The sequence below is a fragment of the Equus quagga genome, chromosome 12, assembly GCF_021613505.1.
Source record: "Equus quagga isolate Etosha38 chromosome 12, UCLA_HA_Equagga_1.0, whole genome shotgun sequence".
NCBI lineage: Eukaryota > Metazoa > Chordata > Mammalia > Perissodactyla > Equidae > Equus > Equus quagga.
This window is the reverse complement of record NC_060278.1, coordinates 8,741,838-8,765,250: the sequence shown is the minus strand read 5'-3', so window position 1 is coordinate 8,765,250 and position 23,413 is coordinate 8,741,838. Positions and strand designations below refer to the sequence as shown.

At 37.6% G+C, this 23,413-nt stretch overlaps 1 protein-coding gene across 15 annotated transcripts in view; it reads right to left on the bottom strand.

Moving 5' to 3' along the window:
* Positions 1 to 23,413, bottom strand: part of ABI1 (abl interactor 1) — a 115,845-nt gene that overhangs the window by 48,574 nt on the left and 43,858 nt on the right. For all 15 annotated transcript variants that reach the window (XM_046678901.1, XM_046678906.1, XM_046678902.1 and 12 more), the window contains exon 2: positions 17,292 to 17,459. In XM_046678901.1, the coding sequence (XP_046534857.1) occupies positions 17,292 to 17,459 (168 nt within the window). The remainder of the gene's footprint in view (positions 1 to 17,291; positions 17,460 to 23,413) is intronic.

The following is a 23,413-nucleotide window of genomic DNA, read 5'->3' as shown; positions in this document are numbered from 1 at the left end:
TTGCACAGAAGTACTACGAAAATCAAACCTAGCCTTCTGGAAACCAAGGAAAAGGTTTCCATAAGGCAGAGACAATTCAACTAAAGCCTAAATAATGAGCAGGGGTTACTCAGGCAGAGGAAATAGGGGAGACGGACATTCCAAAGGTACCATCTACAACAGTAAATGAATGAGGACGTTTGAAGCAAGAAAGAGAAAGGAAAGAAGCTAGAGAGGCAAAGGGAGACAAGATCATGCTGGCATCAATACCACGGTAACAATCTAGCCATTATCCTGAAGGCAAAGTTTAAGAATTGACATGCTATCACCTGATGGAGGTGGGTGTAGGTTTTTAATAAAAGTAATAGGCACAGAGATTTTTTTTAATGGTAGAAGTCAATTCTCTCTCTTATTTGTTGGTTGAACAGCTCTTGCCTGGGTCATTTCACAAGGACTACAAGGCAGAGCGGGAGTGTGGAGAAGAATGCAAAACTGGTAATACCTAATTACAAGTTCTAAGCTACTTCAACTTTTCTAAAAAAATTCTCTATACTTTGACTTTTTCAGGGACCAGGCAGGCAAAAACATTTTTAGTGACAACATTAAGTAATCCATTTAAGATTCTGAACCAAACCATTGATAACTCAAAATTTACACGAGGGTACATTCCATTTTGCTTTGAAATGGAAAACTTTCTAAAGACAGCATTGACACCTTTCATCCTATTTGCAAAGGACTATAGATTTTCTGAAGTGCTACACTGATAATTCAAAGATTCGAGGATCTACTCCTGTCCAGGCCCTACAGGAGACACTAGCGATATAGTAATGAACAAAACAGATGACGTTTCTATCATCGTTAAACTTACTTTTAATAGAAGGAACAAGCATTAAGTAAGTAAATATACAAATAAACATAGTTACAAATTTGTCATGTGCTACAAATAAAAGCAATAAAGATGAAGTGAAAAAAATATATGCTATTAGATTTAGAAAAAGATATCATCGCTGCTTTTTGCAAAAGCAACATCCATGGAGTAGAATCACAAGGGATTGAGGCATACATATGTCTGGAGAAAGAAGATGCCACAAGATGACAGATTCAAGAACTTGGGTTGTGAACTGTCAAGAGAAAAGGTAACATCTCAAAGGGTATGGTAAGGAAAGTGTTTTTTAAGACAGGAAAAAACAAATACGCTTACGTGTTGATTGGAAGGGGGAGTGCAAGAGAGACTGAATACAGGAGAAAGAACAGATGTAGATATAGTGACTAATAATGCCAACATTTTATATCCAAGTGTTAGGCTAAATGCTTTACATGCAATTCTTTATTTAATCTCTAAGGTCAGCACTACTGTCCCAATTCTGCATATGAGAAAAATAAAGAAGTTACATAATCTGAACAAATCACATGATGGCAGAACTAGCATTTAAACCCAGATCTTTATGACTCCAAAGCAGACAACAAATACTTTTCAAACCACTTCTTAAGTGCCAGTTAGTATGCACTGAGGATACAGAGACGAATAAAACATGGTCTTTATCTTTAAAGATTAAGGAAGGGGAGACAGACATATACCTCAAGTCACTGATAAAGTCAGATGAACAAGTAGACAGCACAGCACAAAGAGAGCCAGCAACTCTACCTGAGCCGATCGGTGAAGACTTCAGATGGTGCTTGTGTTAAGCAGAACAGAGACAGGACACAGTTAACTCCAAGTAAGACAGACAGATTACGGAAAAGCAGAGAGGTACAAATTTACATGATAGTTTGGAACACTTCTAGAAGTTGAGCATGGCAGGAATGCAATGAGAGTTGGAAGAGATTACATCAAAAAGCCTTTTATGCCATGCTAAGATACCTGAAGTTTAAACTAAAGGAAGGGAAAAAACATTTCCACGCTTTGAAACAAGATTAGGCTGCTGTGAAGCCTCAGAAATGGATTAGGAGGTTCAAGCTGTAGCCTAGTGAATGGCTTAGAGACAACCAAAAGCTCAAAAGATGTGGAATGAGACTACCAAACTAGCTATTTATAATCAGGCTTTAAGAAGGAAGATTCCAAAGTTCCTTTTTGAAAAAGGCAGTCCTTACTCTAAGTGAAATGAGAACAGTCTCTCGCTGTATTATTTAATTAGGACAGAACTGAAAAATGGTTTAGCACAAACTTTGTGATCAACAGAGAGGGGACTGGAGGTTTGCCTCCTCAACACCACAAACAGGCTATTTGAGGCAGAATCTGGGCTTGGGTGATTCATTTCTCCAAAAAAGCATATTGAACAGAGGCAGGATAGCGTGCTGTTTACCTTGAAAGTAAAGAAGAGAGTCTCCAAGTTTCAGAGGATACCATCTTTCCTTTGCTTTCAGGGCTTAATCACGTCAGTCTGCCATCTGATGATGGTTAAGAAGAATGATTCTCTTTCTGCTAAACATGTTGCTCTGATTCAGGGGCTGTATAGTCCCAGCACCAAGCAGATACGAGAAGCAGAGAAGCAAAAGGATACTACCTCCCCCCCAACATAAGTCAGCATTCAGCTACATCAATGAAACCAAATCAAAGGGAAAGGAATTGAAATTTAGAACTTGAGATTTATTTTTCAAAACTAACTTCCAGGTACATTCTCCATTCCAAACATGACACCCTACATTCTAGTCACCTTGAACAACCCACTGTATCTTTGTCTAATGCCATTACCTCACACAGGAATGCATTTGCACTCCATGTCAACATGATAAACGCACATGCTTCCTTCAAAGCCCAACTTAAACGTCACTCCTTCAACGCCACCCAAACTATACGCCCACAGGACTTTTTCTCCATTAAAGTGTTTATTAAATACTTCCATGGATTGTATTTAATAGTATACATGCCAACTCCCCCCCCAATGAAAATTTTAACAAACACTTAATGAATGCTTAGTCTAATGGCAGGTATAGTGCTAGGCTCTAGAATTTTAAAAGTTGAATAATACAATCTGTTGCCTTTCAAAAGCTCCCCACAATGAAAAAGCAATGCCACACAGTAAATGTGGCATTTGGTATGTGTTTAATGTGCTAAGGCAGGGTAGATAAGTTTAATGCATGCTGCAATTAGCGCACTCAATCTTCATTTCGCTCTCCCCCGCCACCCCCACCCCCAGAGTACTTTCTTACACTGCAGAAGCTAGAAAGCTAAAAACAACATTGTCCAGTTGTTCTCACAGCTAGGCTTCTGGATACGATTTCAGATCTGCCAATGAAATACATTTTTATGGGATATGGAAATTGAAAGTGAGCTAGAGATCTCTTATTACCCTTTTACATTACTTTCTATTGGCAAGCAAGTTGAGAAATGAGATTTTTTTCAAAGTGCTGTTCCAGTATCCATTCTCTAATTCTTTTGTTGTTGAGAGGCAACTACAGTGGGGGCAACAGCTGGCCTCCAAGTTCCAGTGCCCAGTTACCAGCTGTGTGAGTGTCAAGAGGCAGGCAAGGTAGTAACAACAGTGGCAGAAGCTTTCTAATCCTTAGTTTGAAATCTTTGAATCAGGTTCTTAAACTCAAAAATTCCAGTCGTAGGTGCCCAGTGGCATAGCGGTTAAGTTCACGTGCTCTGCTTCAGCAGCCCAAAGTTCGCCGGTTGGGATCCTGAGAGCAGACCAACACACCGCTTATCAAGTCGTGCTGTGGCAGGCATCCCACATATAAAATAGAGGAAGATGGGCAGAGATGTTAGGTCAGGGCCAATCTCCCTCAAGGAAAAAAAAAATCCAACGGCATCTTCAGAGGTTACAGCCCTAGTGGGTCAGTTCTTTGAATCACGGGAATCATTCATGGAGACCTAACTCCTACTCCAAATACCTAGAGTGGTTTCTGTTTCCTGGACCTTGATTCATATATTAACCAAGTAAATAATGCCTTACAGGGAAGAAGCACACCAAGGAAAAGGGAAAGTGAGTAACACTAGTGCAAGAGACTAACAACCTGTTAACTGTAGGTTAGACCTCAGGATACATGAGAAAAAATACTGAAGAATGAAATTAGAATCAGTGTCTTGAAATTCCCTTTAACCAGAAAAAGTTCCAATCTCCTGAATTCAGGATTAGTCAAATAAAGAGTTATTTGTCCGACATATATATCATCTAAAGGTTGATCTCTATTGATTGCCTTTTATCTTGAGTTTTGGTCATGTTTACCCGTTTCTCCATAGGTCTAGTAATTATAGATATCCTGTACACGGTATATGATACCTTGTAGAAACTCTAAATCCTGTTATAGTCCTCTGAAAAGTGTTGACAGGAAACTTAGCTGGCCTTAAACTCCAAACTGTCTCCTCTAGGATGGGCAGCAGCTGAAAGCTGTGTTCAGTTCTTGTAGCCTTGGCTAGGTTGCTTGCAGTCTGTTCCACACATGCACAGATCAGGGTGAGCCTGTGATATGGGCAAACTTCTACTGCAGAAGTGGGGGCTCCCTCTCTTCAGATCTCTTTTTCCTCACTTTCCAGCTGTTGCGGTCACCGTGAACTCTGCTCTCTGGTTCATCAAGCAGAATGCAGTTTTCTACTGAGTTTTAGTTGCCTAGCATGGTGTCAAGTGGCTATAAAAACAGCAAACCCACCAGGCTGTTTCCTTTTTCCAAGCGTAGACTAACACTCCCTCCCCCCTGGTTCTGCCTGTTACCGTTTGCTCTTCAGGGAGACTTCGTCTTTTACACTTTGTTAGGAGTTTAAATTACCCGTGGGAAGGTTAATAGGAACTACTCTGTCATTACCACACAGGAGGAAAGCTTGGCTGCCTTACTGTGGAAAAGAAACTAAACTCACAGCTTGGCCCCTGTTCTCATTAGTCTTAAAAGAATCTGGTGCTCTAAGGTCGATGGTCCAAGTCTCTTTCTTCTTTGTTCATTCAGAGGTGGGCCAGTGGGCTGGTGTGTATGCACGTGTTAGAAGGTGACTGCAATATGGAACAGCTTTGGTTACTGTAACTATGAATTTCACATATCAGTAAATTGTTGAGAAGAAGGGAGAAGAGACAGGAGAGAAGAGAAAGAAAGACATACAAAAAGGGAGGGAGGGAGGGAGGAAGAAAAAGTATTTTTACCAATTTTATTGGCCAGTAACAACATTTAAAAAACAAAAAAGACTGCCATCAACTGTCACTTAAAAAATAAAAATGAAAATCTTTGAATACAAGACATTTCACCAACTTACACCTGAACACTACATTTACTCTCCCTTTCTTTCTTCACAAACCAGAAACAACTGTAAGAAAACGATACTTGTCCCGGAACTACATCTAGCACAAACAATCTACAAATAAGACCATTCTCGGGTAGCAGTGGTGCCAGATGTAGATTCAGAAAGGAAGAAAAGGAAATATAGACACTTCAAAGTTTTGATACCCGTCATTTCCAAATCAATCGTGTCACTGCAGACCTCAATCTGATCTGCCCTACGAAGTGAGAATAAAATCATGAGACGAAAAAATGTTTGGGGATTATTCACTCAAATCTGCACTTCCCGGAGATTCTTTTACGCACAGAAAACCTGCAAATTCTATCAAATGCAAGGCAGGGAGGAGTGGGACTGCCTATAGCCTACCTGTAAATATAAAAAAAGGCACATATATCAGAAAGATTTCCTTTAATGTGATTAACATAGGAAATTTCAGTTATCTAAAACACTATTCTCCTATAGAATTATCAACTTGACAATCTACTTATATAAATACACCATACTTCAAGTATCATTATATGAAAAACAGTTTTGAGAAACTTCCTCACAATTGATATCTTTTGATCTAGTGTTGTATGGCAGCAACAACTGTTTATGAAACAAATTGACAACGCCCTCCTCCAACATGACTTTTATAAAAACTTCAATAAGAACAGAATTTTCTCGCAGATTCAACCACAAAACAAATCCATTATTATCCCTTCGTTCTTACTGATTTATTTCAGGCCATAAAACTTCAAATTTGATATCTGCTGTATAATAAAGAATTTGACTGGCCTTGTCCCTGGTTCCTGGGAAGGAGATTCCAACCCCTGGAATTTCCCCATGACAGGGATGTCTTTGTTTACGCTAACAAGAAGGCTCAGGTTAGGGGCTAGTCATCAGAAAGACCAACCATGTGATTAGAGGGTTGGGGCTTTGAGTCAGCCCAACCTCTGGGTAGAGGAGGGGGAGGCTAGAGATTAAATTCAATCCAGTGGCCAATGATTTGATCAATCCTGTCTATATGTGATAAAAACTCTGAACATCCAAAGCTTCCTGGAGCATCCTGGTTGGTGAACACACTGATATGCTAGTGAATACACTGATTCCACAGGAAGAGGGCATGGAAGCTCTGTGTTCAGGACAATCCCAGACTTTGCCCTACATGTCTCTTCATTTGGCTGTTCCTGATCTCTACCCTTTAAAACTGTAATCATAAGGACAGTGCTTTCCTAAATTCTGTGAGTCATCTAGTAAATCATCAAACCTGAGGGGAGTTGTAGGAAACCCCTCCAGATCTATAACCAGCTGGTCAGAAGTGCAGGTAGAATGGGGAGCCAACCTGCCACTGGTGTCTGAAATGGGGGCAGCCTCGAGTCTGAGCGGTTAGTGTCAGAATAGAGCTGCAGTATACCAGCTGGTGTCAGAATAAAAACAAACCTCGAACGAACTTCCATCATTTCTCATACAAGCTAAGCTTCATATGCTGAGAATCTAGAAATTATGAAGCCATGAACTTATGGAATTTGTGCCATCACGCAATCTGCAGGAGCCTCCATTTCTTACAATTTCTGGATCCTTCAGAAATGTCAGCATATCAACCTTTAAAAAAAGTTACTTAAAGTAATTTATAAGCACGTATAACCAACTACTCACAAGTAGTTGGAGAAACTGTTGTCAGATCCCAAGAACATTCTTTAAATTTTTTTAAACAAATGCTTGTATAACACTACACAAGGGGTCAGCAAACCTTTTCTGGGCAGAGCCAGAGAGTAAATATTTTAGGCTTTGCAGGCCATATGGTCTCTGTCATAACTACTCAATTATGTCCCTGTAGTGGTGAAAGCAGCCATAGCAATATGTAAACAAACGAATGCTGTTATGTTCCAATAAAACTTTATTTACAAAAATGGGGAGGGGTGCACTGGATTTAGTCCATAGTTTACTGATCCCTGCACTAGATTATTTACTCACATAAACATAAAAATATGTAAGTCATCTGATGGCATGAAGCTTTAGAACCATTCCAATAACTAACAGCCTGAGGGACAAGATTAGTACATTTTCTTTAAAAAAAAAAAAAAATTAAAGTAAATATATATATATATTTTTTTAAGATTTTATTTTATTTTTCCTTTTTCTCCCCAAAGCCCCCCACTACATAGTTGTATATTCTTCGTTGTGGGTCCTTCTAGTTGTGGCAAGTGGGATGCTGCCTCAGTGTGGCTTGATGAGCAGCGTCATGTCCGCGCCCAGGATTCGAACCAACGAAACACTGGGCCACCTACAGCAGAGTGCGCGAACTTAACCATTTGGCCATGGGGCCAGCCCCTTAAAGTAAACATATATATATTTTTAATGATACAAATCATGTTAGCATATATCTATATATGTACATATATATAAATTGTGGGCAGGGAAGGGGAGAGGACCAAAGCTATAGCAGAAATTTTTGCTACATTTTATAGTATTTTTATTTAACCTCAAAATTTTCAGATAATGTCTAAAACACATTAAAATTCAAAAATTCCCTCAACTCCCAAAGCTCACTCAAGAAGAGGCAGACAATTTGAACAGACCAATCACAAGGAAAGAGATTGAAACAGCAATCAAAAACATCCCAAAGAATAAAACCCCAGGACCAGATGGCTTTCCTAGGGAATTCTACCAAACTTTCAGAGAGGATTTAATACCTATCCTTTTCAAGCTATTCCAAAAAATTAGGGAAGATGGAACACTTCCTAACACATTCTATGAGGCCAGCATCACGCTGATACCAAAACCTGACAAGGACACCACGAAAAAAGAGAACTACAGGCCAATATCACTGATGAACATAGACGCAAAAATTCTAAACAAAATTTTGGCAACCAGAATTCAGCAATTCATCAAAAGAATCATACATCAGGATCAGGTGGGATTCATACCAGGGACACAGGGATGGTTCAACATCCACAAATCAATCAACGTGATACACCACATCAACAAACTGAGGAATAAAAACCACATGATCATCTCAATAGATGCAGAGAAGGCATTTGACAAGATCCAACAGCCATTTATGATAAAAACTCTGAACAAAATGGGCATAGAAGGAAACTACCTCAACATAATAAAGGCCATATACGACAAACCCATAGCCAACATCATATTCAATGGGCAAAAACTGAACACCATCCCCCTGAAAACAGGAACAAGACAAGGATGCCCTCTATCACCACTCTCATTTAACATAGTACTGGAGGTCCTGGCCAGAGCAATCAGGCAAGAAAAAGGAAGAAAAGAAATCCAAATAGGGAGGGAAGAAGTGAAACTCTCACTGTTTGCAGACGACATGATCTTATATATAGAAAACCCCAAAGAATCCACTGGAAAACTGTTAGAAGTAATCAACAACTACAGCAAAGTTGCAGGGTATAAAATCAATTTGCATAAATCAGTAGCATTTCTATACTCCAGTAATGAACCAACAGAAAAAGAACTCAAGAATACAATACCATTCACAATCGCAACAAAAAGAATAAAATACCTTGGGGTAAATTTAACCAAGGAAGTGAAGGACCTATATAATGAAAATTACAAGGCCTTTCTGAGAGAATTGGATGACAACATAAGGAGATGGAAAGATATTCCATGTACATGGATTGGAAGAATAAACATAGTTAAAATGTCCGTTCTACCTAAAGCAATCTACAGATTCAACGCCATCCCAATCAGAATCCCAATGACATTCTTTACAGAATTAGAACAAAGAATCCTAAAATTCATATGGGGCAACAAAAGACCCCAAATTTCTAAAGCAATCCTGAGAAAAAAGAACAAAACGGGAGGCATCACAATCCCTGACTTCAAAACATACTACAAAGCTACAGTAATCAAAACAGCATGGTACTGGTACAAAAGCAGGTGCACAGATCAATGGAACAGAATTGAAAGCCCAGAAATAAAACCACACATCTATGGATAGCTTATCTTTGACAAAGGAGCTGAGGGCATACAATGGAGAAAAGAAAGTCTTTTCAACAAATGGTGCTGGGAAAACTGGAAAGCCACATGTAAAAGAATGAAAATTGACCATTCTTTTTCACCATTCACCAAAATAAACTCAAAATGGATCAAAGACCTAAAGGTGAGGCCTGAAACCATAAGGCTTCTGGAAGAAAACGTAGGCAGTACACTCTTTGACATCAGTATTAAAAGGATCTTTTCGGACACCATGCCTTCTCAGAGAAGGGAAACAATAGAAAGAATAAACAAATGGGACTTCATCAGATTAAAGAGCTTCTTCAAGGCAAATGAAAACAGGATTGAAACAAAAGAACAACCCACTAACTGGGAAAAAATATTTGCAAGTCATCTATCTGACAAAGGCTTAATATCCATAATATATAAAGAACTCTTGCAACTCAACAACAAAACATCAAACAACCCAATCAAAAAATGGGCTGGAGACATGAACAGACATTTCTCCAAAGAAGATATATTGATGGCCAATAGGCACATGAAAAGATGCTCATCATCGCTGATCATGAGGGAAATGCAAATCAAAACTACACTAAGATATCACCTTACACCCGTTAGAATGACAAAAATATCTAAAACTAATAGCAACAAACGTTGGAGAGGTTGCGGAGAAAAAGGAACCCTCATACACTGCTGGTGGGAATGCAAACTGGTGAAGCCACTATGGAAAACAGTATGGAGATTCCTCAAAAAATTAAAAATAGAACTACCATACGATCCAGCCATCCTACTACTGGGTATTTATCCAAAGAGCTTGAAGTCAGCAATCCCAAAAGTCCTGTGCACCCCAATGTTTATTGCAGCACTGTTTACAATAGCCAAGACGTGGAAGCAACCTAAGTGTCCAGCAACAGACGAATGGATAAAGAAGATGTGGTACATATATACAATGGAATACTACTCAGCTGCAAAACAGAACAAAATCATTCCATTTGCAACAACATGGATGGACCTTGAGAGAATTATGTTAAGTGAAATAAGCCAGTGAAAGAAGGACAATCTGTGTATGACTCCACTCATATGAGGAATTTAAAATTATGGACTAAGAACAGTTTAGTGGATACCAGGGGAAAGGTGGGGTGGGGGGTGGGCACAAAGGGTGAAATGGTGCACCTACAACATGACTGACAAACATTAATGTACAACTGAAATTTCACAAGATTGTAACCTATCAATAACTCAATAAAAAAAATAAATAAATAAAAATAAAAGCAAAAAAAAAAAAAATTTCCCTCAACTAACATGAAGGCACATATTAAGTACCAGGCACCGTGCTAGGTGCTATAAGAGTCCCTGGTAGGATAACTAATTTTGAAACAAATGTTTATCCATACAGTAATTAAGAGAATTTTATTTTCAGATAATAGTAAAAGAAGGTTTAGTGCCAAGACAAGGTTTAGTCCTTCAACTCCCCCAAATATACATTTATATGCTCTTGTAGCATGTATTTCACATTCAGAGAAGCATCTATACTCTGTATTAGTATACCTTTACTATAGCTCGTTCCTGTATAAACTTACCCTTGCTAATAACTACAATTAAAGCTAGAATGCTTCATTAATCTGAAAAAAAGGTATTCCCACTCCCAAAAAGGCGTGAGGAAATTTGCCCTACACCATTTGATTGTTGGGCCTTAACATTAATTAAAAAAATAGGGGAAAGTTAGCAACTATTTAGGTCAGATATCAGTCTTCAAATAACAAGGTTGAAGATAAAAAATACTATTTTATAATAGGACTTTGACAGGAAAGTTAGGGAATTTTTCATGTTTTCCTCACAATTTTAAGGATATTACACAATTTTGTATCCTTCAAAAAATACAATTTTAATCCACATCATGAAAATAACAAGAACCAACCTCTACCAAAGATTTACACAAAATATAAAGTCAAACCACACTTACGACTGATTTGTGATAGCACGTGTATTAGTTTCCTAATGCTGCTGTAACAAATTTACAAACTTAGTGGCTTAAAAAGAACAGAAATTTATTGTATTTCAGTTCTGGAGACCGGAAATCCAGACTGAGGTTTACAGGACTAAAGCAAGGTGCCCAAAGGGTCACACGCCCTTGGAAGGTTTCAGGGGAGCATTTGTTCCTTGCTTCTTCCAGCTCCTGGCGGCTACTGGCATTCCTTAGCTTATCACCCTATCGTTCTAATCTCTCTCTCATTGTCATTTCACTTTCTGCTTTTTGTGTCACATCCTCTTCTGCCTCCCTCTTACAAGGACATTTGTGATCCCATTTACAGTGCACCTGGATAATCCTGTCTCAAGATCTTTAACTTACATCTTCAAATCCCTTTTGTCATATAAAGCAACATTCAGATTTCCAGGGATTAGCACCTGGTTATCTGTGGGGGCCATTGCTCAGCCTAGCACCATATGGTTCATCTTAGAAATATTAGATGTATATATAAACCCATTAGAATACTGAATAGTGCAGTTAATGTATGTTTCTCATGGTAAGTCAGCCAATGAAGTAAATGCTGGTGAATGCTCCTAGCTACTGGGTACTAACTAAAGATACCATGCTTTCTCATTTGGAATGACAATGAACAATCCATATTATATCTTTCTGCCATTATTTAAGGTTCTGGTGAACAGTTTATATCCATTACAGCTGACAAAAAGTATAAAAGTGATAGTGCTGGCTCTGGCCCTGTAGCCTAGTGGTTAAGTTCAGCCTGCTCTGCTTTGGTGGCCCAGGTTCAGTACTCAGGCACACACCTAGACCACTGGTCAGCGGCCATGCTGTGGAAACGACCTACATACACAATAGAGGAAGACTGGCACAGATGTTAGCTCAGGGTGAATCTTCCTCAAGCAAAATGAGGAAGACTGGCAATAGATGTTAGCTCAGGATGAATCTTTCTCAGCAAGAAAAAGAAAAATAAAAACAAAATAAGTAAACAAGTGATAGTGCTAAAGATGATCTAACAGTATTAGGTAAGTTTGCCAGGTCTGTGTAGTGTAAGTAAATGACATTAAGCTTTTGATTGCTGAGGCACCCATTTCAAAGACGTCCATCTTGAATAAACACTTGCCAGCTGTATTACACAGCTACTAACAAAACAACTATATAAGGAACCAAGCTGCCCCCACCCATGAAGTTCCCTTAGAAATCCCTGGGCGACCTCAGTAAGTGACCACTTAAGTGACCCTGCTTTTCCCTTCCTGTGCCGTAATTTCCACTCTTATGCTTTAAACCTGCCAATAAAAAGTGAATCTACAAAACCCTAGGCGCCCCACCCTCAGACTCTAATAAAGGCAGAGCCCAAGGTCCACACTCCCTTCCCTTACATGATCCTTGGCCATGCCTCCAGGACATGTGAGTAATAAATCTTGTTCTTCATGGTTTTGCTAAAGTGTGACTTGAATCGTAATAAGAACCACGAGAGCTGATTCAGCCAAAACATGGCCCCAGTGGCAGTGTCAGGGAACGTCTGTGGGGCTTGCTATGAGTGAATACAGCCCAGCTGAGTGCCTCAAGCATTCCTAGCCAAGAACATCACAACAGGCTACCATAACAAAGTACTGCAGACTGGGTGATTTAAACAACAGAAATTTATTTTCTCACAATTCTAGAGGCTAGAAGTGCAAGATCAACATGTCAGCAGGTTGGTTTCTTCCGAGACACTCTCCCCTTGGCTTGAAAAAGGCCCTCTTCTCTCTGTGTCTTCACATGGTCTTCCCTCTGAGTGCGTCTACGTCCCAATCTTCTCCTCTTATAAGGACACCAATCATATTGGATGAGGGCCCACCTAGTGACCTCATTCTAACTTAGTGACCTCTTTAAAGACCTTATCACCATATACAGTCACATTCCGAGGTACCAGGAGTTAAGACTTTAACATATGCATTCTGAGGGACACAACAGCCTATAACAAGCGGCAAAGAACAGCAGCATGCTTAATCTTTAAATTCATGAACTATCTTTAAGAAACTGATGAGGAAACCTAAAACAAATATCAATAGGCCATTGGGATCAGCAGAAGTCCCTTGATATTATGGATAAGGGCATCAAAAATATCACTAAAGTCAGTAAGGATCAACCAAGAATTGTATAACAAACAGCGAGAAGAAACTATAAGTGAAAACATATTATCAATTTTGAAAACTTTCAAAAATAAAAGCATGATGGCCAGTATATGATACTGGGGATACATATCCACAGTGACTAAACTGTAATAAGCCCAAAAAGCAATGGTTCTCCAACTGGGGTCCTGAAGATCCTGTCTTTTCTAACTATATATCTGTGTGAAGCCCGACTTTCTTCATATACTTCAATCAAAACAACAAATCACAAGATTGAATGCAAAAATAGACATGAGAATCCAGCTATCTTCTAATGAACAAGACATTAAAAAAATTTGCAGAAATGTAAAAACAATGCCACTCTTCTCAAAATTGTTTTTGTTTTGGATAACAGTTATTTTTCATTAAAATGTTTTTTGTATTAACATGTAATGAGTTTATTTTATTGTTAAATGAGTTAATAAATGTTTTAATTTCTCAGTTTTAATTTCTGATATGATAAATATTGGAAGATCTACCCATATAAACCAAAGGCCTTTTGGATCCTCAATAATTTAAGATATAAAGGGACCTTCAGAAGAAAAAGTTCGAGAACCCAGAGCATTGACTCAGTTAAGGTTTCCATTGTAGGAACCCACTCTATCTCCCCAGTCCTTGTACTAATTAGGTTTGCCTAGTCAAAGCTAAGTTTACCCATGATAAAAAAAAAAAAAAAAGCCTTTTCTGGGCCAGCCCTGTGAACAAGTGGTTAAAGTTCCTCATGCTCCACTTTGGCGGCCTGGGGTTCACAGGTTTGGATCCTGGGTGTGGACCTACTCCACTCATCAGCCATGCGGTGGAGTCATCCCACACACAAAGTAGAAGACGACTGGCACAGATGTTAGTTCAGGGTTTGTCTTCCTCAAGCAAAAAAACGAGGATTAGCAATGGATGTTAGCTCAGGGCAATCTTCCTCACACACACACACAAAAAAGGAGTCTTTTCATAATGATAAAGGAGTCAATTCATCAACAGGACATTATAAGCCAAAGCATTTACACACCTAATAACATAGCTTCAAAAATACAAAAAATGATTAAAATACAAAGAGAAATAAGACTAATCCAAAATCACAGAGATTACAATATACCTTCCTCAATAATAAAACAAGTATACAGAATAATTAGTAAAGATATAGAGGAATTGAACAATATTATCAACCAACTTGACCTAATGAGATTTACAGAACATTCCACCAAACTGCAATAAAATATACATTCTTCTCAAGTACACACAAAATATTTACCAAGATAGACTATATTCTGGGTTATAAAACAATTCCTAATAAATATGAAGGGACTTGAATCATACAAAGAATATTTTCTGACTTCTATGGGATTAAATTTGAAATCAACAGCAAAAACATCCTTCAAAATTTTGAAATATTTGAAAACTAACACACTTCCAAATAACCCCTGGGCTAGAGAAGAAATCAAAAGTCAGAATTAGAAATTACTTTGAGCTGAATGAAAATCAAAGCACAACATACCTAAATTTATGAGATACAGATAACACACTATTTAGAGAAAAATTTATAGACCTAAAGCACCTATATTAGAAAAGATAAAGGCCCTGAATGACCTCAGCTTTTACTTTAAGTACAAAATAAGAGTAAATTAATCCCAAGATAAGTAAAAGAGTCAATTAACATGAGGGTGAAAATTAATGCAACAGAAAAACAATATAGAAAATTAATGAAACCAAAAGCTAAGGTTTTCTTTTTAAGAGACAATAAAATTGATAAACTAGCCATACTGATCAGTTCAAAAAAAAACAGGGAAGACACCAATTACCAATATCAACAATGAGTAATGTGACATCACTACAGATTCTACAGATTTAAAAGAAGAGAATATTATTAACAGCTTTATGCAAACAAATATGACAACTAAAGTGAAACGGTCAAATTCCCGGAAAAACACAAAGCTCATTCAAGAAGAACAGATTAACAGAATAGCCCCTATATCTACTAAAGAAATTAAATATATAGTTAAAAACTTTCCAACCAAGAAAACTCCAGATCCAGATGGCTTCACTGGTGAATTCTACCAAACATTTAAGGGAGAACAAGTATCAATTCAACATACACTTTTCCATAAAATTGAAGAGGAGGGAATACTGCCCAATACATTCTGTAAGAGCAGCATTACACTGACATCAAAACCAGAAAAAGACATTACAAGAAAACAAAAGAACAATAATTCTCAGAAGCATAGAAGAAAAGTCCTTAACAAAATTTTAGCAAATTAAGTCAAACAATCTATGAAATAGATAATACATCACAGTCAAGTGGAGTTTATCCCAGGAAAGCAAGGCTAGTTTAACATTCAAAAAAAAAAAAAAAAAAAGCAATTCACCATATTGAGAGGACTGCTCCCCCAAAAAATAAAGATCATTTCAACAGACACAGAAAAAGATTTGACGAAATCCATCATCCATTCCTGATAAGAACTCAGCAAACTATAACTGGAACTTAACTTTCTCAAACTCATAAAGCATATCTTTGAAAAACCAACAGACTATGATCTTACATAATAGTGAAAGACTGAATGCTTTTCCATTAAGATAGGAACAAGACAACAATGTCCATTTTCACTACTCCTATTCAACATTGTCTTAAAGCTTCAAACTAGTGCAGTTAGGCAAAAAAGAAAAGAAAAAGGAAGAAAAATACAAAGGAAAGAAGTCAAACTGTCTTTATTTACACACAAAATGATCTTCCATGTAGAAAATCCAATGGAATCCATACAATAGCTACTATAACTATTAAGTGACATTAACATGGATACAAAATTAAGTATACAAATATCAACTGTATTTCTGTACACACAAGCAAGAAATGAACAATCAAGTTGAGATTACAAACATAGTACCATTTACAATAGCATCAAAAATATGATATAATTTGGAATAAATCTCACAAAAGATGTGCAAGGCTTAAATACTGAAATCTATAGAAACCACATGAAAAGATGTTCAACATGGACAATCACTAGGGAAATGAAGATTAAAACCACAGTAAGATATAACTACACACCTACTGCAATGGCTAAAATTAAAAAGACTGATACAGCAAGTGCTGGTGAGGACGTGGAGCAACTAGAACTCTCATACTGTGCTGGTGGGAAGGTAAAAGAGTATAAGCATTTTGAAAAACAATTTGGCTAGAAATTTGGTTATAAAATTAAACAGACATCTACCATGTGACCTATCCATTCTACCCAGAGGCATTAAAGTAATAGGAAATAAAGCATATGACCACATAAAGACTCACACACAAATGTTCATAGAAGTTTTTATTTGTAATAGGCAAAACCTGAAAACAACCCAGATGTCCATCAACATGTGAATGGATAAACAAAACGTGGAACAATGGCACAGTACTCAGCAATAAAAAGGAATGAACTATTTTTATACACCACAACATGGTTGAATCTCAAAATAATCAGGGTGAATGAAAGAAGCCAGACAAAAAAATGGTATAAACCATATGATTCCTTTTACATAAAAATCTAGAAAATGTAAATTAATCCATAGTGACAGAAAGCCTGAGGAGAGGGGATGGAAAGGAGGGATAACAAAGGAATATGATGAAATTTTAGGGGACGTTCATTATCTTGAATGTGTTGATGGGCTCATGGGTAATCTGTGTATCATAATTTATAAAACTGAATGCCTTAATTATGTGCTATTTTACCTCAAAAAAGATCTTAAAAGAAGAACAGGAAAAGTGGCGATGACTGCACAACAACGTGAATATCCATAATGCCACTGAATTACACACTAAAAAATGGTTACAATGGTAAATTTTGTTATATATATTTTGCCACAACAACAGCAACAACAAAACAACAAAAAAAGGAAGAGGACGTTTACTGAACTCAAAGCTGAGACTGAAAATGATGACTGTGGTTAGTCAGTAAGAAGAGGAGCAAAGAATCTGTTATTTCCAGGCTTTCTACTCCTTTGACATAAGCTGCCAGTTAAAAACTATGAATTTAAAGCCTTTTACAGCTGTTACCTGTGAGATATGATTGATGGAAGACTCCATTCTCCGAAGCTGAGAGGCCTGGATATCCAGCAACTGGAGGACATTGTTGGCCAACGCATTTATTTGATAAGCAACACTAGCTAGGGATTGGGTTGTGTAGGCTTTGGTCTCTTCTAAAGCTTTTCTCTTGTCTGTAGCCTGAAATAAGAACAAAAACAACAAATACTTACTTAGATTAACATTCATTAAACATATATTCTATTGAAAGGCAGAGTCATATTATAGTTTTTAATAGAAAAACCCAATTGAATCAAAAACTTATTAAACCAATCTGAAGACAGTCTCAGGACACTGGTGAAGGCATGGCAGAAATCCCTATCTGCCAGGTGGGAACCATGCCCTCCTGAGTAGTCCATCCACTGAGGTCCACTATAGGAGCCACCAAGTGACTGTCACCAGAGGCACACTGTAACAGTCAGTTTTAAATTGCCTAAAACTCCTCACCCACCAATTCATTGCATTACATCCTTAGGATCTTATGTCAGCCCCAAGCTCCCAAACCACTGTTGAGAGTTTAGCTAAACTACTCCATAACATTGCTCCTCAGCATCCATTTTGAATGGCTAAGTGGCCTGCAGGAGGCTTGAACGACACTAGCCGCTCCTGCAAGCCCAGCAGGGTCAAGTAAAGGTAAGTTCCTGATATGACTCCCCCAACGCTCCTTGTGATAAACAGATAAGACTCCACCCCACGGAGCTTATAAAAGAAAACCTCGCTCTTTTTGGTTTGAATTGACCTATCCAGTCTTACCCTAGGAACCTCAAAGCACTCCGCCTTAATAAAGGCATGCGCCCCACGTCCTGCTGCTCACTCTGCGCCTGCACTCTGCACCGACCTCCCCACGTGGTCCCTCAAGGCATGCTTGTGTATCTCCTCGGATTTGTGAGTAAGAAACTTGACTTCACTTTCCCTTGCCATCTTTTGTTGAACTTTGGCTCACCATCTGACACCCAGAAGCTCTACTAAACAAATGTTAATTTAACAAACAATCACAATACCCACTAACAGTGACAGGGACTAAATCCACCTTACTTTCCTTTTTACATTATCAGCATCAGAAATCCAACCTCCCTGTTATCCATTATGACCAAGCCTCTCAGCCCCACAAAATCGACTGAGAATCTATGACCCAATCCCTTACCCCTCATTGTTCCGAAACTCCTGAAGGAACTCAAGAGTCAGGTGGTTAAACAAAGTTAAAAGAGGAGCAAAGTTAAAAGACAAGTGGTAAACTCTGGGGCAGGGCGGGTCCTGTGGCACGACACATAATGATCACCATAACACAACTTATATCATAAAGGGTAAACATCATTCACATACAATCTAAACGTGAAGCAAAAGGCCAAGAATTGCTAGAAAAATGGAAAAAAATGTTTACAGTATGTTACTATTTAACTAAGAAACAAGGAAATGCTTATAATTTTTAAGAAGAAACAACCATAACATTTAAAAAAAATAATTTCGCATGGGGACAGGAGTAAACAGGTTAGAGGGCAACATGGATAGAATTCTTAAAACATTTAAAAATGTTTTGGAACTAGATGGAGGTAGTGGCTGCAGAAAATTGTGAATGTAGATTGTTTTGTAGATTTGTTTATGCAACTATGTAAATACTTTACAAATTACGAAACAAAATTAAACTTGAAAAGGCAATTCCCCAAAATTAAATGCAAAATTAATCAAATGAGCCTAACTGTACATCCAATTAGTGGCTTAACGAGAGAGGAAATAGTCTAAAAGTGACTTCAAAGCACAGTAATTTGATTGTACATTCTTAGTGGCATTTATCCTTAGGACAAAAACAACTGAAAGAGAAAAAAACCCAAACTGTTTTCAATCACTTTATTGCTAACAGGAGTTCTGTAGTTATTATCCTGAGACTGCTGTTTGTGTAGTGTGGGATAAAGCAAGCTATTAATTACATTTATGTCATTGAGAACTGAGATTTTTGGTAGGGTTCAAACGAGATTCTGATGTAAGAAGAATGAGGTTAAGAAAAAAACCTATAGTTCTGGATTTAAGCTGAAAGCATCAGTTTGAACCCAAGATGTATCTTATCATATCATATATACATCAATATCCTAGCTCTGTCCAATGAAAAGGCCTAAATGTAAAACATGTGACTATAGTTGGTAACACTGGATTGTACAACTGAAATTTGCTAAGAGAGTAGGAAAAAATTTTTTTCAAAATGTGAAGTGATAGAAGTGTTAATTAGATGGGAGGAATCCTTTCACAATGTATACGTATATCAAATCATCAAGATGTACACTTTAAATATATTATAATTTTACTTGTCAATTATACCTCAGTAAAGGTGGCAGGGAGGAGGAAAAAAAGAAAAGGCCTAAAAATAATGACTGTCTAGCAGCCATGAAAGCACCACTTATGATCCAGACTGTGACCTCTACCTCACCTGTGACTTCGGGGAACCAGGACTCCTAGGTCCAGGCAATAGGTCTAGGATAGGAAATGTACAAGATCCACTTGGAACAGGTACATCAGAAAGCAAATGGAAGCCACGAAAGACCACTCTAGGGTCAGGTCAAAAGGACTCAGGAATCAACTGAATAAGCTGCCACAGGCCCAAGATGGGAGAATGCAAACATCAATGAGGATAACAACTACACAAAACAAAACACAGAAAATGTTTAAATGTTAAGAGCTCATAACAACATTAAAAAATAAAAAAACAAACAAAAAAGTCACTGGCCAGTTCTGGAGGATGCTAGGGATCGTCTTATTGACAGGGGAGAGGGAAGGAAGGGGTGTCAGCTTTATTAAAGTACGAAATACATACAAGAAAATTTTAAAAAGTATACAATTCAATGTGTTTTGACAAATGTATACAGTAGTGTAACCAAGATCATAATCACAATAAAGAACATTTCCCTCATCAAAGCAAAAGAAATTAGAATCAAAACAGAGAGAATCCACCGACTGGGACAAAATATTTGCAAATCATATATCTGACAAGGGGTTAATCTCCATAACATATAAGGAATTCACACAACTGAACAATAAAAAAAACCAAACAATCCGATCAAAAAATTGGCAGAGGAGATGAACAGACATTTTTCCATAGAAGATATACAGATGGCCAATAAACACATTAAAAGATGTTCAACATTGCTAATCATCAGGGAAATGTAAATCAAAACTACACTTAGATACCTCCTCACGCCTGTTAAAATGGCTATAATCACTAAGACTAAAAATAGAAAATGTTGGAGAGGGTGTGGAGAGAAGGGAACCCTCACACACTGCTGGTAGGAATGCAAACTGGTGCAGCCACTATGAAAAACAGTATGGAGATTCCTCAAAAAACTAAAAATAGAACTATCATATGAGCCACCTATCCCAATACTGGGAATCTACCCAAACGATTTGAAATCAACAATCCAAAGTAACATATGCACCCCTATGTTCACTGTAGCGCTATTCACAATAGCCAAGACATGGAAGCAATCCAAGTGCCCACTGACTGATGATTGAATTAAGAAGATGTGGTATATAAATATATATACCATGGAATACTACTCAGCCACAAAAAAGATGAATTCATCCCATTTGCAGTAACATGGAAGGACCTAGAGGGAATTATGCTAAGCGAAATAAGCCAGTCTGAGAAAGATAAACACCAGATGATTTCACTCATATGTGGAATATAAACAAATACATGGACTAAGAAAACAGTTCAGGGGAATGGGGGTTGGGGGTGGGCACAGGGGTTGAAGGAGAGCACTTATGTGGTGACAGTCAAGAAATAATGTACAACTGAAATCTCACATTGATGTAAACTATTATGAACTCAGTAAAAAAAAAAAGAAGAAGAAAGGAAGAAGATTTCCCTCATGCCCTTTACAGTCAGCTCCCTCCCCATCCTCTGGACCCTGGAAATCAGTGATTTCCTTTCTGTCACTGCAGGTTTGGCCTTTTCTAGAGTTTCAAATAAATGGCATCAAAAGTACATAGTCTTTTGTGCCTGGCTTCTGTCACTTAGCATATTGCTCTTGAAATTCATCCTTGTTAAGTAGTATTCCACTGTGTGGATTTCCCACAATTTGCTAATCCACTCATCAGCTGTAGACATTTGCGTTGTTTCCAGTTTGGGCCACGATGAATAAAGCTGCTATGAATATCTGAGTACAAGTCCTGTGTAGACATAAGTTTTCATTTCTCTTGGTTAATACCTACACAAACATCTAAGAGTAGAACTGCTGAGTCTGTGGTAAGTTAAGTGTATGTTTAACGTTATAGAAACTGCCAAACTATTTTCCAAAGTAGTGGTATTATTTGGTATTCCCACCAGAAATGTATGCAAGTTCTAGTTTCTCCACAACCTTGCCAACAGTTGGTATGGTCAGTCTTTTTAATTTTACCATTCAAGTAGGTACATAGTCCTATCTCATTGTGATTTTAATTTCCATTTCCCTACCAAATCATGATGTTGGGCATCTATTCAAGTGTTTATGTACCATCCATTTCTTCTTTGATAAAGTGTCTGTTCAAATCTTTTGCCCATTTTTTAACTGGGTTGTTTGCCTTCTTATTATTTAGTTCCTTAAACGTATATTCTGAATACAAGTCTTTTGTCAGTAACGTTTTGCAAATATTTCTCCCAATCTGTAGCTTACCTCTACATTATTTTAACAGTCTTTTGAAGAGACAATGTTATTTTGATGAAGTCCAATTTACCAATTTTTTATTTTATATTTCATGACTTTCGTGTCCTATTTAAAAAAAATCTTTGGTAAACCCAAGGTGACTAAGATTTTCTCTCATGTTTTCTTCTAAAAGTTTTGTAATTTTTGCTCTCACATGTAGATCTATGACCTAGTTCCTGTTAACCTTTTGCATATAGTGTGAGTCAGGGATGGTCAAAATTCTTTTCTTGCATATAGATATCCAACTGTTCTAGCATCATTTGTTGAAAAAATTACTCCTTCTTCAATTAATTGTTTTGGCATTTTACTCAGAAAAAATCAATTGCATAGGTGTGAGTCCATTTCTGGGCTCTCTTTAGGGTTCCACTGATAAATCTGTTGATCTTCATCTAGTACTATACTGTACTGATTACTATAGCTCCTGTAAGTCTTGAAATTAGGTACTGTAAGCCCCCCAAATTTATTTTTCTTTTTCAAGATTGTTTTGGATATTCTGTCTTTTGCACCTTCATAAAAATTTTAGAATCAGCATGTCAATTTCCACAAAGGAGCCTCCTGAAATTTTAACTGGGATTGTATTGAACCTATAGATCAATTTGGGGAAAACTGCCATCTTAACAATACTGGATCTTCCAATCCATGTACACAATATCTCTCTCCTATTATTTAGGTCTTCTTTAAATTCTCTCAGCAAAGTTTTTTAGTTTCTGTGCACTAGTTGCAGACATTTTATTAAATTTATCCCTAAGTGTTTCATACTTTTTTGGGGGGTGGTGAGGAAGATTGGCCCTGAGCTAACATGTGTCATCAATCCTTGTCTTTTTGCTTGAGGAAGTTTGTCCCTGCACTAACATCTGTGCCAATCTTCCTCTATTTTGTATTTGGGACACCACCACAGCATGGCTTGATGAGCGGTGTGTAGGTCGGTGGCTGGAATCCAAACTCGCAAACCCTGGGCTGCCAAAGCAGAGCATGTAAACTTAACTTCTACACCACCAGGCTAGCCCCACCATTTCACATTTTTTGATGCTATCATGCAGGGTATTGTTTTTATGATTTCAACTGTCAATTATTCATTGCAAGATAATAGAAACACAATTGATTTTTGAGTACTGAACTTGTAATCCCACAACACTGCTAAATTCGCTTATTATAGTTGCTTTTTGTAGACTCCTTAGGTTACTCTACATAATCATGTTGCTTGTGAATAAAGACAATTTTACGTCTTCCTTTCCAATCTGTATGTCTTCTGTTTCTTTTTCTTGCTCTACTGCACTGACTAGATACTCCAGTACACTGTTGAATAGAAGTAAGTGTTCCCAGCCTTAGAAAGAAAACATTCAGTCTCTTATCATTAAAACATCGAATGCAGGTTTTTCTGCAGATGACCTTTAGGAGATTAAGGAAGTACTTCTAGTCTTAGTT